The following is a 14,168-nucleotide window of genomic DNA, read 5'->3' on the forward strand; positions in this document are numbered from 1 at the left end:
AGGGAGTGATTTTTGAATTTTTACCTTGATAACAGCATATACAGTCCTGTATAATCTTTCTTAGGGGTACCTAGATCCATCTATAAAAACAATAAAAAAATAAAAAATGTATGCCTCCCGGGTTTTGGCATCAAGAAATGTCAGAGTGAAGTAACACACTTTGCATGGCACAGCAAGTCTGCACAAAGTTCACTAAAGATACACAGACACAAGTGTTTAAGTACTATATGACTTGCTTAATATTTGGCAGTTAGTATATATACACCATTTCAGCGTGTGGGGAGATCAAATAGGAAACGTATCCAATTTGCTGAATCTTAGAAAATTTAAAATTGCATATCCTTACCTGGAAGCAACTGACCTTTGTGCTCAAACAAAAGAGAATAGCAGAAAGTACATTTGTATATTTATCATTTATTCACACTAAATCTTTTCTTGCAAGTATTGTGGATTTTAGCTGAACATTTCTTTGTTAGACAGCGGTGAGGTTGTAAAACACTTTGTTCTTTGACCCTTTTTCCTACTTTATGTTTATAATGCTATTTTATGCTTGTAAACCTTAAACACACTATTTAACTTAATCCATTTATTATATCACAACCTGAAAATCGTTCTGTGACATTTGATAAACTCTCTGCTTCCCCATTACTAAATAGGACTTTATAAACCTATACCTAATGAACAGCAATAATTTAGGAACACTTTGCTCCCACCAATGGAGTGATATACAGTTGTAATACAGTTTCGGAGAGATACCATTCCAGCAAACAAGAGAGTACATATACATGTTATGTCCACCGCATACATAAACAACTTTAGTGCAAAATAATAACAAAAACATAATTATATCAGCATTGTTAAAAATATCCCAATGAAATAGCCACAAGAATTGTACCTTACACAGTATCCTTCAAGTTGCGTCACCCAGGAAAAGCCATTCTTTCTTTCTTTCATTACACAACATTCCTTTCTCTCTAGCTAAAAATGGTACGAGTTTTAGGCTACGTTGCCACAATAATAATTTGGTGTCTTTTTTGACGCTGACAATTTTTTTTTGCAGCATTTCTGAAACAATTAGATGATTAAGGTTACTTGCATTTTGTTATTGTATTTTTATTGCATTTTTTTTAAACAAGCAGTTTTAACCTTATTTTGGATATACCCTCTTACTTAGCTATGACAAAACTTTATTAATAAAGTAATGTGAGGATAGCATGCATTTGTATTCTGTGAATCTTCCTCATTTCATTCATTTTTTGGTGAAAATTTGCAATTAAAACACATATTTAACTCAAGAGGAACTGGCATGTTGCAGATTTAAAAAATGCACCTCAAGAGGTCACTTTCCATGGCATAAAAAATCCATTGATCTGCAAGAAACAGTGGCAAAAGCTGCTGCAAATCTGCCTCGTATGAACATAACCTAATGTGACTTACAGGCATATTATGAAATACCTTGACTTAATAGGCCATGTTCTGAGGGCAGCTTCACTTTAACTGACCGTTTGATTCAAATTTGATATTTATATTCTCATTATATGATACATGTTTAACTTTTAATATTCCTTATTTTTTAGGGGCCAATCATTTTTGCCAACAATTTCAGGACATCAGGTAGAGGTATTAGAAGATAGATTATTTAATCAAGAAAAGTCCACTACTATTCTCCTAGATCAAGCCTTCAAGATAAAAGAAGATGTATCCATGCTGCGAGGAAACCGTGGCCAACACTGGGATGTGATGGCCCAACGCTTGCTTGAAAATCACATGCAGACTGTCATACAAATAATCAAGCAGCTGAGCAGAGATATTGAGGTGAAAAATAGAATGAGCATAAATAATTCTGAAATTCCTGATATGCAAAATTAAAGTGAGCCCTACATTTGCTTTGTACAATGAGGCTTACCTTAAGCTTTGGCAACACAGACAATTTTGCCGTCATGACAAACCATTTTCTTTTTCAATTTTTTTGGTGCTACATTCCAGGAGTCATAATTTTTTTCAGTTTTTCGCAACATGATAGTATGGACGTTTGTTTTTTTTTCAGGATGAGTTGCTTTTGTTAGTGACATCATTTGGGGTACAAATAGCTTCTTATTAATCTTTTATTAATGCTTTATAGAAAGAAATTTAAACAAAAATAGCAATCCTACTACTGATTTTTGCATTCTACATTTTACACTATTCGCCACTGTTGCCAGACAAATAAAGTGTTAACTATACTCTATGGGTCGGCACGATTGTGGCATTATCAAATCTCTATGACTTTATTTTGTACAATAAATACATTCTCTAAAAAGAAAAATTGCTCTTAGATTATCATTGTCATGGTTAGGACATGGTTAATGTCCTGTTCTCTCAGGGATAATTTTGCTGGCCTTCCTTTGGATCTGGGAGGGGTATTTATACTCACTCCAAACTAGGATTACCTGTCAGCTATAGGTTCGTCTAGTCTGTGTGCCTGACCCCTGGAGTGTGTGCCCTGTTTGCAATTGTTTTGCTTGCTCTCCGTGCTGTACTCTGCTTGTTCGTTCTTTTGAATTTCTGATCTCTGGCTTCTCTTCCGACAATCCCCTGTCTCACCCCTTTGGTATCTCGTGATCTCCTGGCTCCAATCTTAGCTTGTTTGACTACTCTCCTGTGTTTATCTCTCTTCTGCACCCCGGCATCTGGCTCCACCCCCGACCAGCCCCTACTCTGTCACATGGTTCAGATCCTGGTTGTTACCTGGTTTGTTCCCGGCGCTTTGCTTAGCTCCCTTGCTGCTGTGTGCAGCTCTCCCCGCAGCAGTATTACCTGGGAGTCCTGACACCATATTCTGAGTTTAGAAAATAGCCGACAGCACAACAGATATGGGCATGCACGTCCTAATTCCACTGGACCCAATGGAAGAGATACATACCAAAAAAGAAGTGAAGGACAGCATCCAATCCAGGTGAAGTATCAAAAATTCTTTATTGTGCCAAATGCAACGTTTCAACCATAAAGGTCTTTTTCAAGCATGCTTGAAAAAGACCTTTATGGTTGAATTGTTGCATTTGGCACAATAAAGAATTTTTGATACTTCACCTGGATTGGATGCTGTCCTTCACTTCTTTACCATATTCTGAGAGTCACATGTTTGACTTTGTAATATTTTTCTAATTTTTATCAAGAAAATCCCTTTTTTGTTCATCATATTGTGAGAGCCCCAACTTTTATTTTATTTTTATACAAAACTGCATTAAGGCTTGTTTTTAGTGTAAATCACTAAATCACTTTGTTATTTATTGTTTTAGGTAAGATTAACAAAACAGCAATTAGGACATCGTTTTCCGTTTGTTTGTTTGTTTGTTTGTTTGTTTGTTTTAAGAAGCTTTCAGTATGTGGGCTGGATAATAGTATAGTTTTATAGTACTTTTTTTAAACTGGGATTTCTGTTTTATATTTTTAAATTTTGCTCACTGAAAAACCCTTTTTTTATTTCTTACAATGTTTATGAGTTCAGGAAATTTGAGCAAATGATCCTTTGGTGAAAAATACAGCTCTGGCAAAAATTAAGAGACCACCACACCAAAACCCTGTCATGGGCAGCCCAATCTCCAGACCTGAACCCCATTGAAAACCTCTGGAATGTAATCAGGAGGACGATGGATAGTCTCACGCCATCAAACAAAGAAGAACTGCTTAACTTTTTGAGCCAGAAGCAGTGTGAAAGACTGGTGGAAAGCATGCCAAGATGCATGAAAGCTGTGATTAAAAATCATGGTTATTCCACAAAATATTTATTTCTGAACTCTTCCTGAGTTAAAACATTAGTATTGTTGTTGCTAAATGATTATGAACTTGTTTTCTTTGAATTAGTTGAGGTCGGAAAGCACTGTTTGTTTGTTTTTTTATTTTGACCATTTCTCCTTTTGAGAAAATAAATACAAAATTTATTGCCTGGAAATTTGGAGACATGTCAGAAGTTTATAGCCTAAAAGAACAATTTACATTTTACTCAAAAATATACCTATGAAGAGAAAAATCAGACAAACTGAATATTTTGCAATGGTCTCTTAATTTTTGCCAGAGCTGTATATTATATGAGCAGTTCATTATCTAAAATGTTACTGTTTGACTGACTTATTAGAACCTGTCTCTGTCTGGTTTCCTTTGGAACAATCGGATGGCACACGCATGGGCCGTGAATCTCGCAATTTTTTCTCGCACCCATTGACTTGCATAGAATCATTGCATGACATTAGTCAGAGTGCAATCCGATTTTTTTGTGAGATTGCACTCGTCTGATTAATGCGCAGATGAGAACGAACCCTTAAAGGGAATCTGTTATGTTTATATATTCAGCTCTATCTATGGGCAGCATGGTGTGCAGCAAGAGGAGCTATGCTGATGGATTTTGAGGTCAGGTATCCAGTAAAATTTTTATTTTATTAATTTAAATCCCTGTTTTTTCTATCCTTACGAGTACATACTTATGGGCGGTTCTGCTAATTGATTGATTGTTCTGTGTGTGGTCATGCAGGGAGGGTTGCCAATAATTGAATAGGACCTTACACTTGATGTTTTGCTGCACCCACTAGATAATAATAACAATGAATATATTTTCTCATTGTTGTAGATTTTGGAAAATGAGATAAGAACAAGAGATACAGTCAGCTCAGGAACAAGCTTTGCTGTACAGAGCCTGGACAGGAAGCATCTAGCTGGGATTGGGGATCTGCGAGGACGTGTGGCAAGGTCAGTGTCTATAATTTCCATATCTACATAGTTCAGTGCCTATGATGTAATGAAATTTAGCAGCTTTCTAGAACAGGCCACTTTTTTGGAGAAGAAAATATATTTTTAAAATCAGAATTGCGGTGTGCTAGTGATGAGAAAGAGGACTTTTATGCAAATTATATCAATACTCTGTTAAAATAATCCACAAAGATTTATTTTTTGGACACCAATATCACTTTCTAGCCATTCAGTTCAACATAATATGTACAGTGGCATGTAAAACTTTGGGCACACTGGTAAAAAAAAATTACTGTTAGGCTAAACTATAAAGGAAATGCGTTATCTTTAACTTTAGGCCTTTTAGAGATCATTTCAACTTCAACTTGTTCGTATCGATAAACAATTTTTTTTGCTTATTCATACATAATTGAAACAGTCTTACCTTTTATTTATGTATTTCCACTATATAAGTGTAACGCATTTGGGAGGAGAGAGCCCTAGAGTGGACCCCCAGGGCTGTGATATTGAACCTCCCCTGGGTGAGCTGAACCTAGTGATCCGACCCCTATACATGGATCGTTAGGGGCAAGCCCAGGGATCCCAAATACCACGAATGCTGGTACCGAGAGGGTGGCTCGTAGGAGCAAGGACCAGGAATGCACAGAGGGTAGCAGCTCACAGATTCATGACGAGTCACTGGGCGCAGGGTAACCAGGTGTTTACGCAAGTGAGGGATAGGTCCTGGGGTTACTAGAATTAAGGTGGGCACTCGGAGCAGGATCCAGGAGCCACCGTAGAGGCTTAGGCTTCAGGCAGCGCTGAGGAACAAACAAAGACAAGGCAGAAATTAGGTGAATACTATATATTGATAGACCATGTGTCACTTTAATTGCACACAGGTAGACTTCCTTTCCCTAAGAATGTGACTTATGAAGGTAATTGCTTGCTACATAAATGTTTAGGGTCTTCATCACAAAAGGGGTGAATATACATGTACACGTGCCAATTTTTAGTTATTTGATGCCATAAATTTCATTTATGCCTATATTTTTCTCACTTCACTTCACCAACTTAGATGATTTAGCTCTGATGCATCACACACAAATCGGGTTACAAAAATATTTAAACAACACAGCTTGTAATAAAAAAAAATAGGTAAAAAGCAAGGGGGGGGGGGGGGTGAATACTTTCACGAGCCATTGTACTCTTTATTCTCTTTGCCATAAAATATATGAGAGAATTTGGGACAATGTTGCTAATTCCGCTATACTAATTACATTTTACATCAAGATCAATTCAAGTTCATACCAGGCCTGAAGTAGCAAATAAACTTAGGTCTACATATATTGTCCTATACAATAATTATTTTATCACATTTAACTTCCTGGCTAGCCCCTGTACCCATATACGGTAACTATTCGTGCAAGTTAAACTGAAAATCTGATAGGATGAAGTGCTAATAAAAAGTGAAATGCTGTTTTTTTATTAAATAAAATATTGAATCAGGAGCCAGACCCAGGAACTGCTGACACCGCATTTTACTTATATGAGAATACTGTATTAATTATTGTCAGGCTGGACATTACTTATCAAATACGGCCAGGAATTAAAGTAGTTTTATACTGAATAATTACTGTCAAATCTTAAAAATACAAGATTTAAAGTGGCTTTTCAATGTATGGCATGACATAGCACAATCTTTACATTAACCATTGGTATTCCATAAACTGTGAAGATGTATTCTAAATTTATTTCTAATGTGGCTTTTTCCTTTATTAAAGGTATAGTCTCATTTTGGAATTGTCAGATATATACACTACCGTTCAAAAGTTTAGGGTCACTTAGAAATTCCCTAATTGTTGAAAGAAAAGCACAGTTTTTTTCCAATGAAGCTAACATTAAATGATTCAGAAATACACTCTATACATTGTTAACTTGGTAAATGACTATTCTAGCTGCAAACATCTGGTTTGTAATGCAATATCTTCATAGGTGTATAGAGGCCCATTTCCAACAACTATCACTCTTGTGTTCTTATGGTACTTTGTGTTTGCTAACTGTGTAACAGGGCTAATGGATGGTTAGAATACCCTTGAAAACCCTTGTGCAAGGATGTTAGCACAGCTGAAAACAGTTTGGCTGATTAGAGAACCTATAAACCTGACCTTCCTTTGAGCTAGTTGAGAATCTGGAGAATCACATTTGTTGGTTCAATTAAACTCTCAAAATGGCTAGAAAAAAAGAACTTTCATGTGAAAATCGACAGTCTATTTTCGTTCTTAGAAATGAAGGCTATTCATGTGAGAAATTGCCAAGAACCTAAAGATTTCCTATAACAGTGTGTACTACTCCCTTCAGAGGAGACCACAAACAGGCTCTAACCAGAGTAGAAAGAGAAGTGGGAGGCCATGCTGCACAACTGAGCAACAAGACATGTACATTAGAGTCTGTAGTTTGGAAAATCGACGCCTCACAGGTCCTCAACTGGCAGCTTCATTAAATAGTACATGCAAAATGCCAGTGTCAATGTCTACAGTGAAGAGGCGACTCTGGGATGCTGGCCTTCAGGGCAGAGTGGCAAAGAAAAAGCCATATCTGAGACTGGCAAAGAAAAGGAAAAGATTAATATGGGTAAAAGAACACAGACATTGAACAGAGGAAGTTTGGAAAAAAGTGTTATGGACAGACAAATCCAAGTTTGAGGTGTTTGGATCACACAGAAGAACATTTGTGAGACGCAGAACAACTGAAAAGATGCTGGAAGAGTGCCTGACGCCACCTACCAAGCATGGTGGAGGTAATATGATGGTCTGGGGTTGCTTTGGTGCTGGTAAAGTGGGAGATTTCTACAAGGTAAAAGGGATTTTGAATAAGAAAGGTTATCACTCCATTTTGCAATGCCATGCCATACCCTGGGAACAGCGCTTGATTGGAGCCAATTTCATCCTACAACAGGACAATGACCCAAAGCAGATCTCCAAATTATGCAAGAACTATTTAGAGAAAAAGCAGGCAGCTGTATTCTTTCTGTAATGGAGTGGCCAGCGCAGTCACAAGATCTCAACCCTATTGAGCTGCTGTGGGAGCAGCTTGACCGTATGGTACGCAAAAAGTGCCCATCAAGCCAAACCAACTTGTGGGAGGGGCTTCTGGAAGCATGGGGTGAAATTTCTCCAGATTACCTCAGCAAATTAACTGCTAGAATGCCAAAGGTCTGCAATGCTGTAATTGCTGCAAAGGGAGCATTCTTTGACGAAAGCAAAGTTTGAAGGAGAAAATTATTATTTCAAATAAAAATCTTTTTTTCGAACCTTGTCAATGTCTGGATCTGGACTAGATTTTCAATTCATTTGGCAAATCATTTGATTAATAAAAGTATGAGTTATCATGGAAAACACAAAATTGTCTGGTGACCCTAAACTTTTGAATGGTAGTGTATCTGCATTCTACAGTATATCCTATCTTCTTGTTAGAATTAATTCTGTAAATTCTGTTTTAGTGCATGTTGCAATGACAGTTATAATGACCTATCAAAATAATCCAAAAGATAGATTAACAATAAATTATATTTTTGCATATATTGAATTTTACAGGATATTTCCATCTCTTACATGGATGGCATATCCTCAGGATAGAATGTGGGTCCCAACAATGGGACCTACATCTATCTTGAGAACAGAGCCCTGACAATTTGTATAGGAATACCGACAACCACTCCAATGACAGCTGACAACTCCGCTGACTATCTGTGATCAGGCAACTAAATGCAGGTCTCATTGGTGGGGCCCACATTTAGTTATGCAGTTCCAAATACAGGTGCTTCTCACAAAAAAAAGAATATCATCAAAAAGTTAATTTATTTCAGTTCTTCAATACAAAACGTGAAACTCATATATTATAGAGAGTCTTTGCAAACAGAGTGATCTATTTCAAGTGTTTATTTCTGTTAATGTTGATGATTATGACTTACAGCCAATGAAAGCCCCAAAGTTATTATCTCAGTAAATTAGAATACTTTATAACAGCAGCTTGAAAAATTATTTTCAAATCCGAAATATTGGCCTACTGAAATGTATGTTCAGTAAATGCACTCAATACTACTTTGGGGCTCCTTTTACATCAATTACTGCATCAATGCGGCGTGGCATGGAGGTTATGAGCCTGTGGCAGTGCTGAGGTGTTATGGAAGCCCATGTTGCTTTGATAGCAGCCTTCAGCTCATCAGCATTGTTGGGTCTGGAGTCTCTCATCTTCCTCTTGACTCCATTCCATTGATTCTCTATGGGGTTAAGGTCAGGCGAGTTTGCTGGCCAATCAAGCACAGTGATACTGTTGTATTTAAACCAGGTATTGGTACTTTTGTCAGTGTGGACAGGTGCCAAGTCCTGCTGGAGGATGAAATGTACAACTCCAAAAGCTTGTCGGCAGAGGGAAGCATGAAATGCTCGAAAATTTCCTGGTAGATGGCTCCCAAAACCATCACTGATTGTGAAAACATCACACTAGACCTCAAACAGCTTGGATTGTGGCCTCTCAGTTCTTCATCCAGACTCTGAGACCTTGATTTCCAAATGAAATGCAAAATGTATTTTCATCTGAAAACAACACCTTGGACCACTGAGCAACAGTCCAGTTCTTTTTCTCCTTGGTACAGCTAAGATGCTTCTGGAGTTGTCTATTGGTCATGAGTGGCTTGACACAATGAATTCGACACTTGTAGCCCATGTCCTGGATACATCTGTGTGTGATGGCTCTTGAAGCAATGGATCCAGCAGCAGTTCACTAATTGTGAATCTCCCCAACATTTTTGAATGGCCTATTCTTAAAAATGCTTTTAAGCTGCAGTTATCCCGGTTGCTTGTGCACCTTTTTCTAGCACACATTTTCCTTCCACTCAACTTTCCATTAATATGCTTGGATGCAGCATTCTGTGAACAGCCAGCTTCTTTACCAATGACCTTTTGTGGCTTACCCTCCTTGTGGAGTGTGTCAATGACTGCCTTCTGGACATCTGACAAGTCAGTAGTCTTCCCCATGATTGTGGAGCCTACAAAAACAGACTAAGGGAACGTTTTAAGTGCTTAGGAAGCCTTTGCGGGTGTTTTTTGTGAATTATTCTAATTTACTGAGATAATGAATTTTGGGTTTTCATTGGCTGTAAGCCATAATCATCAACATTAAAGGGAACCTGTCACCCCGTTTTTTCATATTGAGATATAAATACTGTTAAATAGGGCCTGCGCTGTGCGTTACTATAGTGTATGTAGTGTACCCTGATTCCCCACCTATGCTGAGAAATACATTACCAAAGTCGCCGTTTTCGCCTGTCAATCAGACTGGTCAGGTCGGGTGGGCATGGTGACATCGCTCTTTTCTTCCCCAGCTTTCCGTTGGTGGCGTAGTGGTGTGCGCATGTCGCAGTGACGAATCCACTGCGCGCACGTGAAGAAGCAGCGCGCGATCTGCGCTATTACCCCCTGTCATCGGTGGGGGCGGCCTTCTTCCTGGGGCCGCGCGTGCGCAGATGGAGTGCTCTGCTGCACGGGGCTTCAGGAAAATGGCCGCGGGATGCCGCGCGTGCGCAGAAGAGATCGCGGCGGCCATTTTCACAAAGCCGAGTTTGCAATCACAAACATCCTAAAAATAAAATTTGGATAGAGCAAAAAGTTCCCTGTCTTGGAATTTCTGAACCAGGATACCAAAGGTACAGCAGATTCAGCATAACAAAAATGAGTTGCCAGTTATAGTAATGACACATGTGGGGAGCAAATGCATTATTTTTAAGGACATTATTACATTTTCAGAACAAAGTATGTCATGGGTCAGCTTTAATGGTCACTTATTAGGCTTTTATATACTCTGGTGCCTCTTTAAATCAGTAATTGTCAAATCACCAGTTTGGTACAAATGACTTTTTTGGCTGACCCCATTAGGAGTAAATAATAGAGATCTAAAAATCAGAACCTGATACGACTTTGAGCCCATGATCATGAATAGTAGGGTTTAGGACACAATGTATAATTGCTGTTTTCTTTATACCGCACTTGTGTTTAGGTACATGAGGTAAATCATATAATGACATTCTATTGTTGAAAATCAACAGAAATTGAAATGCTGTGGCTCGTAAACCCACACCATGGGTGAATTTATGCAGCGTTAAATAAAAGCACAGTGGGTATGGGATTTATAGAAATCCCATCCACTATGCTTGCAATGTAAACACAGAGTTTTGGATGCAGTGAAAGTATGCTGCGTTCAAAACGCTGCTATTCCTGATCGTGGGCATGCAGCCATACAGGACAGATTTTGGTGTATGACATGAACAATAAGAACCAAAAAAAATTCCTTTTTCTTTCATTTCAGGTGTGATGCCAGTATAACAAAATTATCAGGTGACATCATGACAACTAAGCAGGAACTGCATGCACAAGAGAAGGAGATTCACAATGTCACTGCAGCATTGGAGGCTCATATGAAGGAACTTGACCTAAAGGTTAGAAATCAGAGTATCATCAGCATTATGTCTAACATCAAATCATTGTAGAAAAGCCACAGAGACACCATCACGTGTTTCTCAACACAAGCAATAAATAGCCAGGTCTTTCACCGGGAAGGAACAACCATGGGAAGGGCAGCATCCAAAAGGAAAACCACCTATGCCTTCAACATAGTATCCATCCACAGACAGCTGTTTTGGGGTATTTGCCCCTCATCAGTGTGGAGTAGGAAACTGGCTATTAGGAGCAGTGCCTAGTAAAAGGACTATAAACATAAGGATGAATGACCTTGGGGAGATCAAAACTTCCAACACCGCGGAGACACCATCACGTGTTTCTCAACGCAGTGATCCAGAACACTGCCCCCATCCCTTATGGGAAATATGCAAATGCATGTAGAAAGCCGCAGAGACACCATCACGTGTTTCTCAACGCAAGCAATAAATAGCCAGGTCTTTCACCGGGAAGGAACAACCACGGGAAGGGCAGCATCCAAAAGGAAAACCACCTATGCCAAAACATGGTATCCATCCACAGACAGCTGTTTCGGGGTATTTGCCCCTCATCAGTGTGGAGTAGGAAACTGGCTATTAGGAGCAGTGCCTAGTAAAAGGACTATAAACATAAGGATGAATGACCTCGGGGAGATCAAAACTTCCAACGGCTCTATCCTCACATACTATTCGGCATTCAATGTCTTCCATAATATTACTATATATACAAAAAAGGTTGCACTCTATTGTGCAAAATCATGTCTAATCTGAAATATATGAAATATGAATAGCAAAATGGCTTTTGAACATTAGGAAAATATTTAAGAGACGCTTTGCACAGAATTTGATATAATCAAATAGTGTGAGCCCATCAACCGTCGTCAAGGTGGTCTCATAACTGATGGGTCCCTGACCCCCCTGTCCAAATGTGAACACTTACCGAAGGTCAATATCTGTATGCCTGGGTGAATGTGGACACCTCTGTTCAGCAAAGCCTACATATATGGGTTGGCCGGGACCAAGTGTGATGAGATGCAATTAAAAACCACATGGTGATGGGAGGAGTGCTGAGTCAGTCAGCTACCATAGAAATGACAAAAAAAGACTCGCACATCCTTTTTTTTTTTTTTTTTTTGTCATTTCTTTTTTTTGTCATTTCTATGTTAGCTGACTGACTCAGCACTCCTCCCATCACCATGTGGTTTTTAATTGCATCTCATCACACTTGGTCCCGGCCAACCCATATATGTAGGCTTTGCTGAACAGAGGTGTCCATATTCACCCAGGCATACAGACATTGACCTTTGGTAAGTGTTCAGATTTGGACAGGGGGGTCAGGGACCCATCAGTTATGAGACCACCTTGACGACGGTTGATGGGCTCACACTATTTGATTATATCAAATTCTGTGCAAAGCGTCTCTTAAATATTTTCCTAATGTTCAAAAGCCATTTTGCTATTCATATTTCATATATTTCAGATTAGACATGCTTTTGCACAATAGAGTGCAACCTTTTTTGTATATTTATGTATGGAGGTAGCTGCTCCTGGTATGTACCTATTCACACTAGTTTGGATGTGCGAGTCTTTTTTGTCATTTCCATAATATTACATTATGGCTTGCACTAGACTTGTTGGTTTACACATTTAATATGTCCCCGTACTTTATAGCAACAACTTGCTTTTAATGTATCTGGTATTTATTTAATCGTATGTCATTTTTTGAATGATTACAATTAATTTTGGGCTGCAATATATTCTCTTTTCGGACTTTTTGCTGTTATGCCTATGTTCTGAGAAGATGATGTCTATGGTTAGACTCAAACCTAGACCTCTGGTGCTCCATGCAACAATGCTAATCACACCATCTTGCTCATTCTCTATGACATTCATCATAATAAATGAATGATATACCATACCATATTTTCTTATAATGTTACCTGCAGTCTTTTCTGTGGTTCCATAATTTTTCTGGTGTAAAACTGCAGATGAGAATTGGGGATGTTGATAGCAACCAATTAAAAATGTCAGTGTATAATTATGCTATGGGTGATATCTGTAGGTTTTCTCTAAAATAAATTTCATCCCTGAGATCCATAAAAATTAAAAAGCACTACAAGATTAGCTTCTTTGCTCAGTAGAAAGCCATTTGGGCCATGGCAAGCAGCTTATTAGTGAGAAAGGCAGGGTTTGGCTGTTGGTAGAACTATTTGTCCAGTAGCTATGTTGTGCCTACAGTCGGATTTTGCATTACTATGTTCTTTGTGTAATCTTTTTACTTTGTGCATTTAAGTGCTTAGTAAACAAAAGCAATTGTCATGTCGGTTTTTCTTTTCAGTAAATAGCGGTATTACTAATCACATTGTGAGTGGGTGTGTTTTATCTCATCTTAATTCAGTCAACACAACAGAGAATGCTGAAAAATGCATGTAGGCTATATTATTATGTATATACATTAATCACAGATAAGTTTAACCCCCTCCTTAATTGTGACGTTCACGCCCAGCGTAGGTGTATGGAATGGACATGTTTTACAGGTAACATCTGTTGCTATCAGTAGTGACTGGAGCTTGCTCTGATTGCTGCTATTTAACCTCTGTATTGCCATTGTCAATCTCTGATTGCGGCATTTAAAGGGAACCTGTCAGCAGGATTGTGCATAGTAATCTACAGACAGTGTCAGGTCGGTGCCGTTATCCTGCATAAAATGATACCTTGGTTGATTCCTTTTAAGGTGGCAGTCAGGGAAGGCCCATATTGCTACCATGTTGGTATTCCTGTAAGCCCACCACAAGTTGGACTTCATTGGAGACCATGATTTTTTTTCCTATATACTGCAATACTGTGCTATTGGAATATATAGAACAAGCGATCCGGCAATATATGAAGACTAAAAGGAAAAGGTTTTAAAGGTATTGAAAAATACATAAAAATGCAAATCAGGAATCAGAGTAGAACAGAGGTGAAAGCTATC

At 38.5% G+C, this 14,168-nt stretch overlaps 1 protein-coding gene across 2 annotated transcripts in view; it reads left to right on the forward strand.

Moving 5' to 3' along the window:
* The window catches only part of FAM81B (family with sequence similarity 81 member B), a 92,353-nt gene that overhangs the window by 33,754 nt on the left and 44,431 nt on the right, over nucleotides 1-14,168 (forward strand). For both annotated transcript variants that reach the window (XM_069751909.1, XM_069751918.1), the window contains exons 3-5: nucleotides 1,578-1,815; nucleotides 4,604-4,722; nucleotides 11,068-11,197. In XM_069751909.1, the coding sequence (XP_069608010.1) occupies nucleotides 1,578-1,815; nucleotides 4,604-4,722; nucleotides 11,068-11,197 (487 nt within the window). The remainder of the gene's footprint in view (nucleotides 1-1,577; nucleotides 1,816-4,603; nucleotides 4,723-11,067; nucleotides 11,198-14,168) is intronic.

This window comes from Ranitomeya imitator, chromosome 1 (assembly GCF_032444005.1).
Source record: "Ranitomeya imitator isolate aRanImi1 chromosome 1, aRanImi1.pri, whole genome shotgun sequence".
Classification (NCBI taxonomy): Eukaryota; Metazoa; Chordata; class Amphibia; order Anura; family Dendrobatidae; genus Ranitomeya; species Ranitomeya imitator.